The sequence below is a fragment of the Myripristis murdjan genome, chromosome 23 (genome assembly GCF_902150065.1).
Source record: "Myripristis murdjan chromosome 23, fMyrMur1.1, whole genome shotgun sequence".
Lineage (NCBI taxonomy): Eukaryota > Metazoa > Chordata > Actinopteri > Holocentriformes > Holocentridae > Myripristis > Myripristis murdjan.
In genome coordinates this window covers 12,233,012-12,254,297 of record NC_044002.1, presented here as the reverse complement: position 1 = coordinate 12,254,297, position 21,286 = coordinate 12,233,012, and the positions used below count along the sequence as shown (strand labels likewise).

At 41.0% G+C, this 21,286-nt stretch overlaps 2 protein-coding genes across 3 annotated transcripts; both read right to left on the bottom strand.

The window, feature by feature from the left end:
• Positions 1 to 471: 471 nt before the first annotated feature.
• Positions 472 to 17,485, bottom strand: napepld (N-acyl phosphatidylethanolamine phospholipase D). 2 transcript variants are annotated; one of them, XM_030045827.1, is made up of 10 exons: positions 16,748 to 17,485; positions 12,884 to 12,959; positions 10,331 to 10,438; positions 9,711 to 9,851; positions 7,347 to 7,598; positions 6,997 to 7,100; positions 6,116 to 6,281; positions 5,434 to 5,582; positions 5,072 to 5,186; positions 472 to 4,370 (listed from the first exon to the last, which is right to left on the bottom strand). In XM_030045827.1, exons 1-10 carry the CDS (start codon positions 16,888 to 16,890, stop codon positions 4,239 to 4,241), a joined length of 1,386 nt encoding a protein of 461 aa, XP_029901687.1. In that variant the 5' UTR covers positions 16,891 to 17,485; the 3' UTR covers positions 472 to 4,238. The 2 variants fall into 2 exon arrangements, with proteins under 2 accessions (XP_029901687.1, XP_029901688.1); XM_030045828.1 differs by lacking the exon at positions 16,748 to 17,485 and adding an exon at positions 15,516 to 15,868.
• Positions 17,486 to 17,633: 148 nt separating this feature from the next.
• Positions 17,634 to 20,965, bottom strand: yeats4 (YEATS domain containing 4). Its single transcript, XM_030045829.1, has 7 exons — positions 20,712 to 20,965; positions 20,290 to 20,409; positions 20,118 to 20,184; positions 19,867 to 19,961; positions 19,644 to 19,733; positions 18,670 to 18,757; positions 17,634 to 18,396 (listed from the first exon to the last, which is right to left on the bottom strand). The coding sequence occupies exons 1-7, from the start codon at positions 20,760 to 20,762 to the stop codon at positions 18,227 to 18,229; spliced, it is 681 nt and encodes a 226-aa protein (XP_029901689.1). The 5' UTR covers positions 20,763 to 20,965; the 3' UTR covers positions 17,634 to 18,226.
• Positions 20,966 to 21,286: the final 321 nt, after the last annotated feature.

Genomic DNA, 21,286 nt, shown 5'->3' with positions numbered 1-21,286 from the left:
AGCTCTTGTAAGTTGCTCTGACTGTTCGCCAAAAGTGAATATAAAAAAATGTATGGGGATGGAAAAGAAAGTTAATGAAATTATGAAAAACGGAGCCAATATGTTTGATTCATTTTGCTGAGATGCATGTAACTGTTGATGTTGAGTAGACATGTGTGAACACAAAGTGCAAATCATTGGATAAAAACATAAACAAAAAACGGACTCTCCTCCTCCATAATTATTCAGGGTGATATGGTAATTATTAATTTAGAAGACAACAAAAATTTCCACTGACTAAATTATAGTTATTGTAGCCAATGGCTATAAAATGAATAGCCAGCTAATACTGACAACAACATAGTTTTAAATAGTTTTGAGGAGTTTGTCAAATCTTATCTATAGACTTAAGTGCAAAATATGAACTATTTAGGTTAGTTTTGGTCGGGTATTTCAATGTACAATAATATACAGACACAGACAAGCATGATATCCAGAAGTCACATGATCGCTGTATTTTATATTGCAACATGTTTACATCCTGTACATGACGTGTGTCAAAGTGGCATGTGTACATTCATCAGAACAGGCCTGACGGTTACTGAGACAAATCAAATTAACCCGTCATTATCTGGATTTAGACAGAAAAAGAATACATTTTACAACATTGTCTGACATCATGGAAAGGTTTTATTTTCAAACTCTATATATCCATTTAATGCATTCCACTCAAGATAAATGCTCAAATTTGTCCTCCAGTCTCTCTAAAATGTAGATGAACCACTTTTAAAATATGACATAATTTTGCCAACGAGGGACTTTAAACTGTTTTCTGCTTATTAAAACATAATTTGTTTTTCATTTTATGTAATTCTTTTTTTTTTTTTTTTTTTAAGATAGATATCACCCGTTTCTTCATTTCAGGAGGATTTTCCATGCAGTAAAAAATGTCATGCTGGTTACAAAGCTGACAAAACCAGGACCGCTGGTCTCACTGGACTCTTGGCCAGCTGTGATGGTGCTGCCACCTAGAGGAGTTTGGAGGAATCTCTCACAGCCCAATACTGTGACTAAATTATTCTGTGTATACTCCATAAGGTGCACGTTTATACGGTTGAAAACATAGAGCATGGTGTTTGGCCTTTTGTCCAAAATGCCTTACAGTTTCATGCGTGCATACATTTCAGTATGTTTGGCCCCAGTGGGAATCAAATCCTTGATCCTGGCAGTGTTGGTGCCACACCACCCCCTGAAATTACATAGAACAGTGTATTTCTTGGGACAGTGTGATCTGTACTTTTGCTGGCATTTTTGTTTCAACACTGAGGCCAATAAAGCCCTAGAATCAAAAGCTGTAATTAAAAGCTTTATCAGTTTAGCTAATTTTTGACATGAAATCCCAATACTACTGACCTATAGGAATATAATTAAGCCTTCTGTGCTATCAGTCACATCTCTGCATGAATATACTTGATTTTTAACATTGTGATGCTTTTTAATGCATGGAAAATTGTTTTTGTCTTTTAATGTTCTTTTGTAGGACCACAAGCGTGCAATTACCCCTAATATCATATCCATAATTCACAAGCAAATATTACCACAGCTGTGCCGAGGGGGGTCTCTGTAGGTACTCAATACATCAATATCACTCAGTAAAAATAATTTGCAGCATTTGCTTTAACTTGCGTGGAGTGCCAGATGTAGTTCACTGCCTCTGGACAATTCAGAGTGTCTAGAGTGTGTTGTCAGTCACAGGAAAGTGTACAAAAGGATTTCTTAAGTCTTTTCCTGTGATTGCTCTAACTTTCTGTAGCTCACTGGATTGTGCCATGTGGCAAACCCCATCTGACACCTAGGAAAATAAAAAAACAAACAATACAATGTATTTGCAAGTGCCATTAGGCCCTGGTCTAAAACACAGCAATACTAAAATCCTAGCTTATTTGAAACTCAAGTTGAAAGCATCAGCTCTGTTGGCATTAAGAATCAAGCTAAATTAAAATTTAAGTGTAATTTTCTAATTCAGAGATCATCAATCATGTAAACCACAGTTAGTTCCTGTTTGGCCATGCAGAAAAAAAAAAAAAATCTAAACCGTTTCATAGTGCAATCTGGGATTCTGAAATTATTCTACTGCTGCACTTCTAGGCTGACACTGTCTGCTGCAAGCCTAAGATACTCAACTTCTAATTTCTGTACTGACAAGCAAAAAAAAAAAAAAAGAAAAAGAAAAAGAAAAACATTCCTATGTTGTTCTGTGGTTTTAGCAACAGCGAATGTCTAAGGCAGGAACATTGGATAATGTTTGCACCGCACAATTCTTAAAGTTGAACCCGGCTCAACTTTTACATACAATCTCCAATATCTTGCAGCACTTCAACAGCATTTTCTATGTTAGCATGCAGTAGCTGTGAGCTGTACTGTAATGATGAATGTGTCAAATGTGGTTTTCCGCCTGACGCTGGCAGTGTTTTATATGATTCTGAGTTGGCCGAAGAATACATTCACCATTAAAACAAAATGCCTTTGTGATGTATCATAAGCCAGCACCATTTCTTGAAAACCACTACTCTAAAAGTGTAATTCTATTAACAATTAGCCCACAAGAGCTTGGATGTCCAGCTGTGTGTGTACATGACATTTCATTACAGTGGCTGCAGTCCCTGGAGTCTGGCTTTGTAAGTACTGTGCGCTTCCCAACATTAAGCCAACATCTTTTTATGCAGAAGGCTGACTCAAAAGTTTGCCTTTGCAAAATAACCACGGGCTGAGCTCTTATTAACTCATTATAGTTACATGGAAACAGCATTCACCATAGTTACACAGAACTGGCTTACATGGGAACAGCACTTCAAGACACTGGTTACTATGGTAACATGGGGACAGCACTCCAGAACTCTGGTTGCCATAGTTACATAGGACAACCTGGTTACCAAATTACCACTTCATGGTGTCATGAAGTGGCAGCGGGCGGATCTCCCTTGTTTTGCCTAGTGGAGAAAAGCCGCCTCCTCTGGCTGCTGTTGCCATGAGTAGATACTTTATTCTCCCCAGATTCTGATCAGGACGTGCACCCGTTAGTACAACTTGCAGTTTGCATTGTTTTGCCGTTTGTTTTGGATGTTTGTTTTTCAATGGCTGCTTTGTGCTGTAGTTCTCTGATAGTGCATGTTTTCATTTATGTGTTGCCAAGTCACCACTTGGACCAATTAAGTCAACAGCACCGCTAACGTTACCTCCTCCTAAAATTTCCTGGAACTCAGATGTTAGTATCACCTTCCAAGCAGGGACTGAATTACGTTTCAGGAACTTCACCTGTAATCAAGTTGTTGCCGATGGAAACGCTTTCAGAACCTGTGACATAGCCTACTGTACATGGCATGCTGTGCTTCAGTAAGTCCTTGAACTTGTGTATGTTGTGTATATGAATGACAGCCTTTTAGACAAGATGGCATCTCCTCTGGTGACAAGGTGACAAGCCCCACCTACTCAATGGTATCTGAGCCTTATTATAGTTTTCATTTGAGAAAGTGTTGCACTGTACCAACACTGGTCTTACGAAGTGCTGTTCACAAAACACAATGGAAAACCACATTGGAGTGTGCCAGTGTGGGTCCGGTGCAGCACACTGATGCAGTGGAAAAACATATTGGTCACACAGCTGCAGAAGATCTGATTTTGACTCTTTCTGGCACACATACAATGGCTGAATACATGGAAAAATCTCCTCATGAGCCATAAGACTAGATCTGTGCCAGAAGCAATTAAAATGCATTTTGAAAAAATTGTACACTGATCAAATTTGTTCAAGTGGAGGTGCAGCACCGCTAGATAATATTCCCTGTCTTGACTACATAACGCCAGGGCAAACATTCAGTGTGTTTACAATCAAACAATATTACAGTATTTTCATATCCTACTTACAGTTGGGATGAGCTGTTTATGTGCATTTTCATATGCTAATCAACAGTATCCATCTGTATGTGGTAAACAAAATATTCTCACCTTTTATAACTGACACAACCTTATTCAGCACACAAAACCCAACAGAAAATAGGATGAGTAGCACTGAAGTCTCAGTATACTGAATAATATGACTTCATCCTCTTGTAGTCAGGAGGAGAGCTTATGAGTCACTGTGAATGAGATACGATGTGTACACAACAACATCTGGTACAACACCTAATCAAAAACAAAAGACTTGACATTCTCAAATATTTGCGGGACAGCGGTGTGCGTGGAGACTCTCATCGGTCTGATCAGTCAAACACCTCCTCTTCATGTGACCTTATAAGGCAAGACTCACCATGGTGCAAGGTGAAGAAGGAGTCTGGCTTCAGCCCTTTCTGCTCCAGGGCCTCTCTGAGACGAACCGGTGGTTCCAAATAGTACTGAGAGAGAGAGAGAGGGAAAGAAGAAGAAAGAGGTGAAGAGAAAGCTGGATAAAAGCCCAATACAATTCACCCAACTGTCCCTATACTTAGACTTTAAAGAGACCAACTTGAGCTCATTCTTGAGGCATTACGGAGATCAAATTTAGCTCAGTGCCCTAGGTTTTTCAGTGTCACTACAGGCTTTTGTTAGCGCGTTTCAAAACTTTCCAAGCATGGCAGTGAGCCAGAGGCAGTATCAAACCATGTTCACTGCAGGGATAGTCATGCAGCTTAACGGACAATGACACCTTTGTTTCCTCTCGTATTATGAGAACAAAATAGAGTGTTGGAGCACATTTTACCTCAGCGACACTCTCTCTGCCTTTTTCTCTCTCTCTGATGGCAGAAACAAACGCAGAGTGACTCCTCAGGCCACTCGGGTTTATAACACTAACCAAGGAGTTTTTTAATATAATGTGATAACAATGTGATATCTTATTGATTCATGTAACCACTGCTGCTTGTTTAAAGAAATATAAAGACAGAAATGATACTTTACTTTCACATACAGACACTTAAAACTCATGCTGTCCAGTCAGCAGCAAAAATATCCTCACGGTTTAGTTTTCTGACTTTGTGCTATCTGATGTGCACACACACACACACACACACACACACACACACACACACACACACACACACACACACACACAGTCTACCTCATAGGCGAGGGCAAACGTTCCCCAGTGAATGGCTAGTGAGCGTTTGGCTTGGACATCTTGGTGAATCTGAACAGCTTCTTCTGGGTCGACATGCTGCCCTTGCATCACATCCCTGAGACACACACACACACACACACACACAGAAAAACACACACAGAAACACACACAGACACACACACATTTTTACATATTTGTCTTGATGACACAGTTGCTATAGTTGGACTTCAAGGCTTATAAGTCGAATTAATATAAAGTTCATTGGTCTCATATTCTAATTGACAGCGTAGTGGTTATGGGCCATATGTAACTGAAAGGTACAATGTCAGTGTGTTTGTGTGTGTAGCTGGGGCTGCATGTACCTGGGATGGTATGCTCCAATAGGGATTGCTGCGAGGTCAAATGGACCAAAGCGTCGTCCAATCTCCTGGAAGGAGGAGCAGTAGCCGGTGTCACCAGCGAAGAAGAAACGGTGGTCAGGACCCAGAACAGTCCAGCTCCCCCATAAAGACTGGGAGGAAGAGAGAGAGGAAAAAACACATCATGTTTAAAAAAAAAAAAAAAATGTACTACTGCTGTCTATGTCCTTTAAAGCTGCTGTTCTCTGTTTGATGAGTTAAAAATGACTGATGGATCTTGATTCAATGAATAATTGTCTAAGGCTTATTTTGAAAATACCTAGCGAGGCTTGGCCCAGATTCTACTTTGCTTCTGAACTATAGTGTTATCCAGCTTTAGACATTTAATTGTAATTTTGCTAATATGTTTTGTTTCATGTGACTTTTAATTTCTGTCATGCTGCCAACTTTCTCTCCCAGGTCTCTCCTGAAGAAGATGTTCAGTAAGTATCAATGAGATCACCTAATTTAATAAAGGACTTGAATAATTTGAATAATTTTCTTTGTATTACTTATTTTCTTTGTACTATTTTCTATAACTTGCTGAGATGAAGTTATGAATCATGAAATCATGAACAGTCCTCTCATACCCAGTTTTATACCACAGAAAACATCTTTAAAAAAAAAAAAAAAAAAAAAAAAGCACCTTGTTGTCATCCAGCGCGGAGCGTTTGCTCCAGTGTTGTGCGGGTGTGCAGACAAATGTGATGTCATCATGACCTGGGACACAGTTCTCCTCCCACCAGTCCAGCTCCATCACATTCTCACAGCCCACCTTCACCAGCCAGTCCATCAAACCCAGGGGCACGAACCTACAAAACAGATGCACACACACATAAATACACAGATACAGATGCATACGGATGCAATACACACATCAGTCCCTCCAGGATTTCACAGTGTCGTGATCGCAGTAATTAACACAAATTCAGTGAATCCCTGTGAATTCTGCGTGGCCTTGCAGTTGCCTCCAATCGCTGCAACACTCCTGTGTGTTTGGGTGAGAGAAAGAAAACAGGATGTCTCAAATGTTTAAAAATGGTGTAAATGCTAGATTCAAAATATCAAGTTGGATGTGTGATGAAATCAGAGATGGAGAGCATATATGTGTGAGTGAGTCACTGAGAGAGGAAGAGGAGAGAGAGAGAAAACACATGTAGATAATATGTGCACACTGAAGTTACAAACCTTTCTATGTGTGTAAGTGTGTGTGTGTGTGTGTGTGTGTGTGTGTGTGTGTGTGTGTGTGTGTGTGAGTGAGTGTCTGTGTGTGTAATAAATCTATCTCCCTCTTACAAAAATGCCCTCAGCTTCTAGATCCTGCCATTCTGTTGGTTTGCTTTGGTCTTTACTACTAATGTACATGTGAATTTTCAAAAATGGTATTTTCACACTCAAAGACACACTAGATGAGTGTCAGCTATATGTGTCAGTTCTGATTCTCCCAAATGTTTCACAGTGGCTACAAATCCAGCATTCACCCACCTGCTAATCCATTCATTCATTCATCCATTCAGCCATACATACCAGCGTAGCTCCCCTCCAAAGCGTGCGTTGAGACTAGCAACAGATCCAGCATCCAGATGATCATAATGAGAATGACTGATCACAACAGCATCAATCCTGGGCAGCTGTTGGGAGGGGAGGGGGGAAGGGCAGGAGGAAGGAAGGGCGGGAGGGGAGAATGAAGATAGGAAGGAGAACATGAAACTTTCATTGGGGTTAAATGTTATGCTGGAAATAATTCTTGGGGCTTGTTTTAACCTTTGTGTTTGCTTTTCACATCGGAACATTTCAGATACAGCCAAAAATGAAGAAAGTCTTAATGTGTTGTCAGAACAAAACCTGGTAAAACATGGTGTCAAAAAGTACTAAACCTGTTCCACAGTGCAGGGGGGCCCTCGGTACCTTCTGGGCCCCACGAACTGGACCGGTGAGGCACGCTGGCTGAAAATGGGGTCCGTCAGAATATTCAGCCCGTCCATTTCGACCAGAACGGTGGCGTGACCCAACCAGGTGACTCTGAGACCCGGAGCAGCGTCGGAGGGGGAAGTGGAGCGGATCTCGCCATCAATATGTGGGTTCTGGATGAAGTACGGCACCATGACTGGGAGCTCATTGTCGAGGACCTGCAGGGGGAGAGCGAAATGGAAAGAGAGGGATAAGGCAAAGAGAGGCAGGGAGAATGAGAGAAACAAACAGAGAGGAGGAGAAGGTGAAAGAGGGAAAAGGAGCAGGTGAGAGGGAGAAAGAGAGACACAAAGATGGAGTATATGAGTGACAGCAAGAGAGGGTGGAGGGAGGAAAGAGGGAAGGAGATAGTAGAACAAGAAGGATGATGACAAAGAAAAGAGAGAAACATCTATTTCTTAAGAGAAGTAGGATGTTTCAGCTTTATGACCTTGTTTGGTCAGACCTTTTTAAAAGTGAACCTCAAGGATCTTACCTATTAAAAAGGTGATTGTTTTGTGTGTAATTTCTTTGCCCTGTTTTTCCTGTCCCAAAACTTCCATTTGGATAAGTAAAGTATTTAGATAGTTGGGCAGCTTTTGGAGGGGCTTGACTGGTAAAATCACTTATCTTTTCACCACAGTTACCTAAATACGGAAGACACAAAAGTGCTGCTCCCAAACACTTAGCATATTTCTTAACATCAAAGTGTCACTACTATGGTCAATTTGTATGACCTCACTAATCCTTCTTTTCTATGTCTATTCTTAGAGGTGCGCTGTGCAGAAAACCTGATCTGTGACACCGAGGGGTTAAAAATCAGATTTTCTGTTGCTGTGTGAAGGCAGCATTTGCAGCCTGTTAAGCCCTTACTGAGCTCAGCTAGGTTTACACTGAAAGCTATAAATACCGTCGGGGCTGTGAGTGCTGATAGGGGCCAGGTTGCTGCTCGCAGGGGTGGGAACAGGGATATGGAGGTAAAGAAAGAAGGCAGGACAATAAACCCTGGTGGTGTTCTTTTGAGGCCTAGAAACCAATTTAAATAAAATCTGACATTAGTTTATACCACATTCTAATACAAGATCAATACACAGCAAAACCACCAAGTGTTAATTCTGAGGGTGTAAAAATCAATGTGGTGCCAGTGAAGTGGAAATTCATCACTTGGTTTTGAAAAGCCATCCAGAGTAATGTCATCTCTATGAATGGACCACTCAATAACTAACCAATCAACACTTGCCAACTCCAAATAACTGTCCCTGAAAAACAAAATATATTAACACTGGGGAAAATGCTGTGTAGCACCTTAAAAAGTGGCTAAGTGCATGGACTTAGGTTGGCTTCACTGTCCACTACATCTACGGTTGGGAAGGTTATGTTCAAAATATATGGTTACTGATTACCTGATTACCCAGTGTTGTTTGCCTGCTATGTCTATTGCTTGGAGTGTGTCAAATTAGCCAAGCAGCCATCTTTGACTGAAGTCTGTCCATTAAAGCTACTCTATGGCCTGAAAGATGGATTTTGATTTTTGTCATGTTAGACTAAAGTTTTGTTATTCAAGTGTCTCAAGAAGTACTTTCTCTCTCTCTGTCTCTTTCTTTCTCTCTATCTCTCTGTCATCCCCCTATGCTGAGAAAAATCTTTACTCAGGTTATATGGATATTGCATTATAAATAATAATTTAAAAAAAAGTTTTCCTTTTCCATCCTGATTCCAAGAAAAATGTTTTCTTTTTTGTGCAACAAAAATTAAAATAACTTATTAGAGTATTGATAAAGTACCAAACCAATAAGCTATATCATTTAGAGTAGTAGTATTGATGAAATCCTACAAATACCCATATCTAGTGACACACAGAACTACTATGCAGCTTTTTCCTTTTGTCTGTTAGGAAAGTAACACAGTGCTTAGCCACTAACCATTCATTAAGTCTGACAGCGCTGTGTTCTGGTGGCACAATCACAATAGAGCTAAACGAAATACAGTAAATGTCACCAGTGAGTCAGGTACCAATGTGATAAGAAACTCTTTAAACTCTGACCAAGAACACACAAAAACTTTAATGAACTATATGCATTACGGAAAAAAAAATGTAATCAACTGTCTGAAACTGTCTGGTCCCCTTTTGGGACCTGGATTTAATTGGGACCTCACAAAACTAAGAGAGGGCTTTAAGTACATTCAAAGCTTCTGCTTTCACAGTTACTTACCTCTTTACCAGGTATCTACCTTTTTACTAATTTCCCACTTTCCCACTGTAGGTACCTTCCACCTTCAGAGTTACCTACCTCTTTACTAGTTGGCACGTTGCTGTGATTTTTGTCCAACAGCAGGAACCTGAGCAGGGTCGAGTAGGAAGGGAACCTCCATGTGGGCCAGGGGTTGGTCCAGCGGCCATGATTGTCCCGACACGACTTCGTCACGTCCTCCTACAATTAACATTTGCAATTAGAACAACATTTTAGCTCACTTTAACAGCTCAGTTTCAGTGAAAGTGAATTACATGCTTGATAAATTTGTCATTTAGCTTACACCTCAAAAGGAAATATAGCTATCTATTTAGGGCTGCACTGATCCATCAGCCACCAGGAGGTTTGGAGGAGGTGAGAAAGAGGAATTGGGAGGTTGGTGGAGAGGGGGAGTTGCTTGAGGAGAGCAGGAAGTTTAAAGAGAACAAGGGAGACAGTGGGTACTGGTGTGGGAGAGTGGGAGAGACAGTGGGAGAGAAAGAGGCAGAGGAAAGAGGAGAGGATGTTTCAGGGCGGTAGAGGAAGGGATTTTATGGAGATGAGCAGGTCAAAAGAGAACTGAGGTGGAGGAGAAGAGGAGTTGTGTCAGAGTTTCAGGTAGAACAGGAGGTTTCTGGGGAGGTGTTGGAGGGTGCGACGTGGAGTTTCTGCTACTGTACCTCCAGCCGGTAGTCCAGGCGGAAGCTCTTGCGGGAGGAGCTGCTCTTCCTTGGAGTCTGAGGGTCCGCCTCCCCACCTTCTGCCCCTCTCAGCACTCTGCCATCCACCTACAAGGTGACAGGCACAGACACACACAAACACACACAGACAGAAAAGAAGAGATAGTGGCGAGGTCAGTTTACTCTCTGCTGTGTGATTTAAACAGGGTGGGTAATCAACACCTGCCACATTCTGGTAAATGCTTGTTGTTGTTGGCAATTTAGTCTGTTCTAGCAGCCACTTAAGCACACAGCTACCCATCATTAGGAGCTCATGTCCTACTCTAAAATTGAAACTGGTTGGTAAGATAGTCAATGTTAATCGGGAATTCACTGGCCTATGTGGGCTTAGGACAGAATAATCCTGCAATGGTTGTCACATACACTGAATGCTACTGAATAAACTGAATACGGACTGTTGTTGTTGTTTGTTGTCAGATACAAAACACATTCAAAACTGCCTGCCTATATTCCTATTGTGTTATATGATGCTCTGTTCCTTCTTTGATGCTGTGCTTTCCCCTTTCTCCTGCATGTTTGAGCATCATCTGTAAAGTGAGTGTCTTGTATAAGCGATGTATCCACCCCCTCCCAGGTGGGTCCCATCCTCTCCCATCTTGGCTGTCACTGCGTCTTGGTGGCTTATCATTATTTGGGTGCTGCTGTTGTGTCGTCTGCCTGCACTGCCAGAGGCCCCCTGCTTCATGCTTTGTCTGCTTGTCTGCTGTGTGTCCTTTTTTTGCTGTTATATCTGCCATAATCTCTTTGTTGATTAGATTAGCTTTGACTTTATTTCATTTAATTGACTTGATTTGATCCTGGTCGGCCTAGAGGGAGTCTCCCTCTCTCTATGATCCTTCCAAAAATTTCCTCCATTTTTACTCTTTTGGGGTTCTGTTTTTTTTTCTTTGCCTACAAAGCCTTCAAGTCAGGTGGTATCATTTTGGTTTCTATAAACTGTGAGCCTGTAAAGCCTTTTGAGACTGTAAACAGCAACTAAGAATTCTGATAAACTCTAGTGAACTTGTGCTTGAACACATACCTGCAGATGGTATGAGGAAATGAAATGAAAAGGGAAGCAAGAGTTTATTTTCTCATCAACACCTATGTTCTTTTGAAATGTCATGGCAGAATTCCACAGGTTTCAAACTCACTCAACAAGTACCATGTACATTTTCAATCAAAGGCATTTTTTCCATAACCACAAGACCAGTAATGGTTTTGCCTGCACCGCAAAATAGTTCACAATCTTTTTTATAGTGTTGTGATTTGTTGTGGCTACTATATCTCAGTGTCTTGAACAATCCTGTGCATTATTTATCTGTACAATCAAAGTAATTGTACAGCAGGAAGCACGTGTATTCAGTTAGAGAGGAGAAAAAGAAAAAGGGAAACCGTTAAAGATATATTTGTATTTGTTCAAAATAATCATTGTTTTTCATCCAGTAAAACTGTAATGTTTTGCAATGCCTAGTGTAACCTCAGTTGTGTAACCGGCCCTTTATGTTACTGGTAGATCGACTGATAAATGCTCAGGATAAAGACTCAGTCTTGTTCAGATGTGGACTGAAGTGAGTGCTGCTTTAGTTTTGTTTCTATTTTTAAGGGAAACTCATTTTGATACTTTTATTTGTGAGTAAGCGTACTTATTTTTGAACTTTTTGAACTTGGAGTAACCTTGGAGTAACCTGACCTCTTAAAATTCACAATTACAATTTACATTTAGCAGATGCTTTTATCCAAAGCAACACACATGAGATTTTTATACGCCACAAGCAAAGATCTATTCAGGAGAGAATATCGACTGGTTTTGATATAAAGGTCATAGGTGCTACAAGGCAGTGCAAAGAGGGAATGCTTAGAGTGCACAAAGTGCATAGAGGAAGGAAAAATGCATAGAGGCAAAATATTTCATTACACAATCCATTAGGTGAAAATGTGTTCCCTAAAGAGCTGGGTAAACATTTTAATTGAATACCCCTGTTCAAGGGGTATTCAAAGCTCTCTTTTTGCACAATAGCACTGACTCTAATTAGACAAAATCTTACAACATTTCACCTAGCAACTTCTGCTTATGCCAACAGGCAATCATTAAGCCCGCTTTGGACAAATATGAGCTAGTCTGTTTGATACCTCAGTATGAGTTGATAACAGTGAATATATCTCTTAGTGACATGTTAAATAAACATCAGAGCTGCAGCTGGAGACATTCTCAGTGTTATATCATCAGCTATGCAACCATCCCTTGCCTGAAAATAATTTTTTCTTTTGCTCACCAGTAAGAACAGAAATCACTTATCCCTCCTTGGGGTAAAATGAGATATTAAACAGCAGCAACACACATCTCCACCCAAGGTGTCTCTAAAATTACTTTAGAAATATGCAGGTTACGTGTCACGTTTCACTGTGTAGAGTAGTTTACTGTCAAATAACTCATAATCAGACATATGTTATTACAGAAAAACGAATTACAGAAAATGAAGGACCTGCAATTTAATGAGTAGACTACATTACCTCCACCAGGCCTTTGCTCTCCTCCAGATCTGCTCTGTCTGAGACGGCTGGCCTCTCCATGGGCTCACTACCACACCTACAGACACACACACACACACACACACACACACACACACAAAGAGAAGTCAGTCAAACATCCATGCTTTTTTTCATCTACACCCTGATTCATATTTACACAGACATACACATTCACACAGGAGCTTGCCAGTACTGCGCACACAGCAGCTGGGGGTTAAGTGCCTTGCTCAAGGGCACAGAGGTTGCTAAAGGAAGGGACAGCGTTATGCATTCAAGCCGGCAACATTCTGGTCAAATGCCCTGTCCTGTCTCTGACATTTAGAGTATCACAGTGGCAGTAAGATATTTTACATTACACGTCAGACTGTTTCACTGCCATAGTTTGCATACTAGTGAGATAGACTACAGAACATCAGACACACCCAGAGATAATCAGACTCACACACACACACACATGCACATAAAAGAGTGATTGGCACCGCTCTATTCAAATGAAAGCAAGTATTCAGATATGAAACTTCATGTGCTTCCACGCCGTGCACCCAGGGTGTTGGCTGCAAAGTCGAGCTCGCCACAGCTGACTGTGACTGCAGAATAACATCATGTCAACCAATTTTCCCCAAAGAAACAACTCTTTCATCTCATTTTACAGTTTCGTGGAAAGAGAGATAAAGAGATCATTCATGAGTTACAAATACACAAGTAACACTGTTGTTACTCTTGTGTAAGAATCATGGGGAAGTACCTAATATGCTGAGACATTTACTGTCCTGTGGGGCAATCTTGAGATTTTGCAAATATAAAGAAATGAAAAACACAGTTCTGTCTAACAAAGGTAACCTACAACGATGCTTACATGTTGCTGAGGTTTGATGTTTCTTGGCAAAAGAGTTTCAAGCTACTGTGATGTATGTGAAGTATGGAGATGGAAAAAAAATCGAGCAAGGTAAAGGTCATGATTACCCTGATCGTTCCATCACAACGATGCCAGGGCGACAGCCGAAACTGCTCTGGCTGCTTCCTGCTTAGACATGATCTACTTCAAATATGGCAGTGACTAATATTAATAGTGCTTTTGTTCAGATCTAACTTATTAACACAGCTGCAAAACAAACACGTTACCACATCAGAGGTAGAAAGAGCTCTGCAGTACAGAGACGGTGGGAAAGTATTTTTCTTCAGTATGGCTCCTGTATTTCAAGTATAACTATAGTGAATTATTCAAATGCCTTCTGGAGGGAAAGCTACAGGATTGAAGGGTGAATCTCACATTTTTGTTTTGACGGTAAGAAAATTAACGTCTAAGGAGTCACTGAGCACAAAATTGATGTTGGCACCTACACACTCCTGAGCCAGCAGGCATAATAACTGCCCTTTCTTATTCTGCCATTACTGTCAGTAATCATAGTGCAGCACACACCCTAACTACTATCTTACATTAGAGACTCCAGAATGAAGGTTCAATGCACTTGGGGATATTTCTAGTCCATACTGACTGAGGAAATGGGTTTAAAGTGAATCCTCCATCCAGTGTGATGTTAATAAGAGGCTAATAGGTGTGTCCTCTACAGTGCAAACACAAATACTAAGACAGATTATGCAGATACAATGGGCCAATCAATCTCACTGACGCCTCAGCACAGTAAATGCAGTGAAGTAAACACAGTGCATTTGTTTTCCTAGGGAACTCCATACATTGAAGCTATGGCGCGCTGATGATGCACTTGGCCTCATGAATAGACTTTAATTCCACACTAAACTCAGACGCTGAAATAACAATGGAGCTTTGTGGACCGGGACCAAAACAAAGATCTACGTAGCAAGAGTGGTGGTGTGGTCATATGAGCAACAAATACAGCGTGAAGTCCCTCTCTCTCTCGCTTGCTGTGGTCAAGTCAGTCTGATCTATAGTGTTGACAGGCTTGTCAGAGCTAAACAATATGGATAAAAAAAAAGCATGAGATCAAATACAAGATAAAATGGCTGTTATGAAAACAGACACACACACACACACACACACACACACACACACACACACACACACAATAACAAGTCTAAACATGAATTATCAAGTCCTAAGGATACTGACAGTCGAACATATTTTAAGTATCATAGGCTGGACAACTTAAGGCATCTTCAGCTATTTCCTGTTTACTTGAATGTCTGGAAAATAACACACACACACACACACACACACACACACAGAGAGAGAGAGAGAAAGAGAAGAAAATCACAGAAGCAACAAAAATAATTTTCAAGCACAGGCTCCAGCAATACATTTCCAAGTGTACCACACAAGTAACGTTGCTATAACAGCATAAAATACAACAATAAATATACCAATAAGTGAATCAATGTCACTATAAACTCACTATGGAGCACCACAGACACATTCTAAGTCTGCAGAAATATTTCAGGGATAGTGGCGCTAAGATAAAAGAAACGCTAACACAAAGTATACGGTGAGTACATGAGCACACTGAGCACCGCAGGCACACTTTAAGCTAACTACAGCAACATTATAATAACGCTGTATTGATAAGTCGCTGGGCACGTCGTTTTAAAGCAGGTCAGTATCACAGCAGCTAAATGGGTTTAGTCTGCATCAACTTACTTGAAAACTTGGACGCAAAAGAAGACGGGCTGCTGTGTGTCCAGTCAATGAAGAGGCATGTTGGTTGTATGTAAATGTAGTTAGATACAAACACAGGCTGTATCCCTGCGTTACCGCGAGCCGCAGCCGTTGACATTAATCCGCGACCATTTCCACACGAGTTTTGTTTTTTGTTTTGTTTATTTTTTTGGTATCGCCTTCGGTAAAGCTAGCTGGAAGCTCGGACGGTGCGGTGAGGACAGCAGGCTGGCTGGCTGGCTGGCTGTCAGCGGGGACACATCGCTGTCTCCGGGCCTGTGTACCTGCTCGGCGGCGGGGCGGTGAGCAGGACCCGCAGTCGGTACCAGCTCTGCTTGTCGTCCTGACGTCGGCGCTAAAGCCTCGGGTCACGTGACCAGCCCAGCAACTTAGCGACGACAACACTCAGATAAAAAAAACAAAACAAAACAAAAAAAAAATTAAAAATTAAAAAGAAAAGACTAACGTTAAAAAAATAATGCTACATGTTATTCTTATATTATTATTGTTATTGTTATTATTATTATTATTATTATTATTATTATTATTATTATTAGTAGTAGTAGTAGTAGTAGTAGTATTGTTATTATTAGTATTATACCATTAACAATAAAATAATAATCATCAGCATTATCCACTTCTACGGTGAACGAAAATGTGTTTTTATTTGTTCAACTAGTCATTGCATAATTGACTCAAAATATGCCTATGCTCTTATGCTCTCGCCTCTCAATTCGCCATAATTTATTTTACGTGTGTTATATATTTTGTAGTGTTTGACTCCCCTGCCTCGGATATTTACCGTGTGACAGAGAGAAAACAAATAAAATCCGACAGCCGCTACCTCTCTTCTTCCCCCGAGGCTACTTTTCATTTTGAAAAGTCTGACAGACAAAACAAACAAGAGGTGTAGAGTAACGGGTCAAAACCTGAAGAATGGGAATCCACGTGTGTGTCAAAAACCAGGAACCGCCACACACACACACACACACACACACACACACACACACACACACACACACACACACACACACACACACACACACACACTATGATATTCCTCTGGGAACTTAGTCTGTGGTGCTCAGTAGTGTAAGTGACCTTATCTATGTACTTATGGTATTTTGTATCCTCCTGTGGGATCAGTGCTCCTATAGGGACTTATACTTTTGACATTTTTATAGGCTATTAACCCTCTAAAAGTCGTGACTTACCTCGAGCTGCTCCTCAGTGAGGAGCACTGGAGATACTTAAAGGCGGAGAGACCCACTAACGGTACATTGAGTCGTGCAGCATATTTATTAGGCTTGCAACACGAAAACAACATCAGCACAGGCCTCAACAACACCGACTCCATTCTGGCTGCTTGTGTTTGACCATATTTACTGAGGACCGCTAATACAGGGACGCTAAAGGACAAGAGCCGGCGTGTAACTCAGTTTTGATTGCACTCCATGGAGAGTTGTTCAGTGTCCGGACGGCAGAGAGAAACTTTAACTTCCTGATCTGAGCTGCTCTAATGCTGCCTTTACTGACTGTCGGAAATCTCAAAGTTATCAGCTTGATTTATTAACTATGAAGTAGTGAATGAATCGCACTGGGTAAATGAGCAACTTAATATATAGGTGATTAGCCTATTATATAAATTTTGATAATCAGTCAAATAAAAAAATCAATTATTTGTGCGTTTTCCTCTTTTCCTCGCGCTATGACACAAATAAGGTATCTGTCACTTTATATAATGAATTAACCAATTTAGGCAAACAATTATTATTCTGCTACACAATGAATGAATTTAGTTCCTTTTATCGACCAAACACTGAGGCTCCATGTGCAACAGGTCGTATTTAAATTAATAAATGCGTAAAGTATGAGCACAAGAGGAGACCATGAAGGCAGCACATGAAACGACCCTGATTTGGGGGGCGGTGCACCCGTACTGCACCATGAATGGACACATCACACGTAAGCATTTGTAACTAATATTGCAGTTTTCCCGAAACACAGATTAATTTTGAGAGTTATATTTGTGTTAACTTATGAAACAAAATGCACTTTAGGTAACAAGCCTGAAGTTTATCAAACAAAACTGTTCACTATTTGGTCTTTCATATTTTCACATAGGCAACTTTGAGTACGGCACCAGTTTCAAATCCAAGTTATTTGGGATTAGAGACAATCTTACACTGAAGCCACCTGGGAATCAACTCCCAGTCAAACCCGACCTCATCAACACACAAGAATGCAACGGGGTTTAAATCAGATTAACTTTATATATATAAAAAAGACAACAGGATCACTTAAAAAATACTGTTACTGTTACTGTTTTCACAAATGTAATGCCCCCTCTCAAGGGTTGGAAATAGGTAACTGTAACAGTTTTGTCTACCTTGTCCATAATAAAAAAAAAATAATAATAATAATAAAATGAAATAAAAAATAAACACTCCCCAGCTCACACATGTTGATTTTGATTTTTGTTTACAGAGTACATTTTTGTAACATCCATTTTTATTGTCATCTCTGAGCTCCTGTGTGGTCAGGACAACACAAAACATGATGGAAAGTCTTCAGTAAAGATGAAAGTTGGATATGAGTCCAAAACAAAACAAAACAAAATGTCTGGATGGCCATGTGTGAGTGAGTGTGTGTGTGTGTGTGTGTGTGTGTGTGTGTGTGTGTGTGTGTGTGTGTCAGTGCTCCTTGTGGTCTCCGTCCTCCTCCAGTTTCCTGATCTCTGTCTTCAGGTGGTTGATGTTTTCTCTGCTGGCCTTCAGTTTGTCCTTCAGCTCTGTGATCTCCTGGCTGGTTCTCTTCTTTGCTGCTTCTAGCTTCTCCCTCGTCCTCTGCTCCAGCTCCCCGACTACACACACACACACACACACACACACACACACACACACACGAACATTCATAAAAACAAACACACACAAGAATGAAAGAAATTAAGTTAACGCATGCTGCTTTCCGTACAGTACAATGAAGGCTTCATGACATTCCTTCAGGTTTTTTTCCTTTTCTATGAGATATGAAAATGATCACTGGCATCAAAGGTAAAATTCTGATATTGTGTTAAAACTAGTGTGTGCACACTGTCTGTCTAGGGTTTCCATGTTGCCTGTGTGTGTGTACGTACATTCTGTCTCGTGCTTGTAAGCCCCCAGCGTGAGTTGTCTTGATGTGGTCAGCAGCTGCTGCATCATAGCTGTAGGGTCCTGGAAGATCTGAGAGTAAAAAAAAAAAAGAAAGAAAGAAAGCACAGTAGTCAGCTGTAGTTCCGCATTCACAGCCAAACCTCCTGCCTTGATACTGGACACACACTTCTGCCTCAAGGTAACTAAGCAAGGGAGCAGAGCCTTGTGGGCAGGTCACTGACAAATGAGGCTTCATGGGTCAAACCAAACATGTGAATGTGCAAAAACTCTAAGGAAAGTGCCACTTTGGAAACAACAGGCCAATTATCACATCACTAGTATTATCTGAGGGAACAGCATGGCACGTGACTGACATGAGTAAATGAATGCATAAACTGTGCCAGAAATAGCTGATAATAGCAGTTTTTCACTTACTTTTCCTTTTCATTATTCTTGTTTTGGTCTCTCATAAGTTTTGGATGTTTTCTGCAAAGCACTCTGTGACAATTACGTTTGCTAAAGGAAAATTCCACCCTAAAACACTAACAAACAGGGAAGACTACCAAGCAGCTTGTAACTAGTTTTGGAGGCTGACATCAAAACCACTATCCAGTGATGTCTAGGTATGGCATTTTGGCAGGTTAGTTGTAGAATAACAAAAATACAACAGTGTTTTAGGCTGGATGATTTCCTTAAGTGCTCTAAAAATAGACCTGAACATGAGGCCAGAGCTAACAGTTTCAAACACTACCACCGGAGCAAAGTGTAATACTGTCACTTTTACTGTCTAGTACCTAAATATGATGTACCAATCAGTGACAAATAAGGTAAACATGACTGGAATGTAGTGACAAACAGGCCTACCACCTCCAGCAAGGAAGCAGGAGGACATTACTGCTGTGTCATAACTAACAGGCTGTAGCGTTTCAACTACGGGTGTAACGTTGTCATAGCAACAGAGTATGGACTGTCATACCATTTCATCATAGAATTCAGACACCACTGTCTTCTTAGGCATGGCACTCGAGTCCGACTGGAAGAGCTTCAGCAGGTGGTACAGTGTCACCTAACACACACACACACACACACACACACACACACACACACACACACACACGTAGAGACAAACATACATGTAAGTGCACATACAGAGGTGTGTGTGTGTGTGTGTGTGTGTGTTTAACAATGGCAGCTCTCACAGGTCTCTCGTTGGGGTCAATGAAGAAGATCTTGATGATGATCTCAAACTCTCCCCAGCCCGTCTCTGTGATCTCGTAGGGGGGTTTAGTCACCACTGCAGGGCAACCAAAAAAAACAACAAAACAACAACAACAACAACAACAAAAGTCAGATCTGTCTGTATGATCAATGAGAGTAAAACTTCGCCACAAATGGCCATGGCCGTACTCATCCCTGTTAGAAGAGATAAACAGAGACAACACAGGCTCACCTCGCAGGGGGTTCCCATAGCTCTCGTGCAGCTTGAACTGGATCTTCTTGACATAGGCAGACATATCCTGGACAAACAACGTGACATCATTACACACAGAGCCATGCAACAACGGCACTTACTCTCTCTCTCTCTCTCTCTCTCTCACCAAAACACTTGACAGAAGTCCTACCTCGTTTCTGTAAGGTTTGACGTAGACGGACCACTGATGCGTGTGTCCATCCTCCTCCCTCTTCTTCCCAAAGTAGCGGGCAACGTTCCCAAACACTATGGGCTTCACAATGGTGACACCCTGCACAAGAAACAAAGATAAGGTGAAGACTTACAAACGCTAAACATGGATTGCAGACACTGTATTTAACGCTTTAATGGAATTAGGAAACCACAGAAAAGCGAGTATTTTTCTTTAGAGAGCACAGGCAGCCGAGGTACACAGCTTATATTTTCCTTGTCTGGTGAATGAAATGAGTGAAATTCAACTGTTTGGCTGGTGATAATAATAATAGCAATAAGAAACAACCCCAGAAGTTGAATTTTGTTTCATTTATGTTAGCAGAAGGCAGGTAAATGCGTGAAAATGACTAAAAGTCGTACCTTGACTCGCCCCCCTGAATCTGGACCAAATTCAGCCATCTTTTTGAACATAGTACAGAGGGTAGAAATTAAAGTAGAGCGCGCAGTTTACTGGAGAGGACTCGTCTTGCACCAGCGTGTTTCAACATCTACTTTTCTGCCATTTAAACATAAAAACTGCACTTTGCGCGACCAGCGATTCATTTCAAACCGCCAGCCAAACAAGCACCGGAAACCAGGCTTGTGTTACGTGTTTACTGGCCCGGTAAGTCTGAACGATTCACATACAAAGGTTCCGCTTGTTGATGGCTGCGGTCCTCGGTTAATGAAGATTACAAGAAATTGCAATTGGGCCGGTCCAGCTTTGCATTAGCAGCAGTTTCAAACTTTGACTTAACACACTTATCTTGCAGTCTGATAATATTTAGCCCTGATTTGTATGATAGCCAAAATTTAGGTGATTCCAGCATTGTGGGTACAGCAAACGAGTCAGCATGTAATAATTAAACCCCAAAAATAACTTCATAATGTATGCACCCTCCAGTGGTGTGTGTAGCCTATACACCCTGTATAGTGAACCTCCTATAATTAAGTCT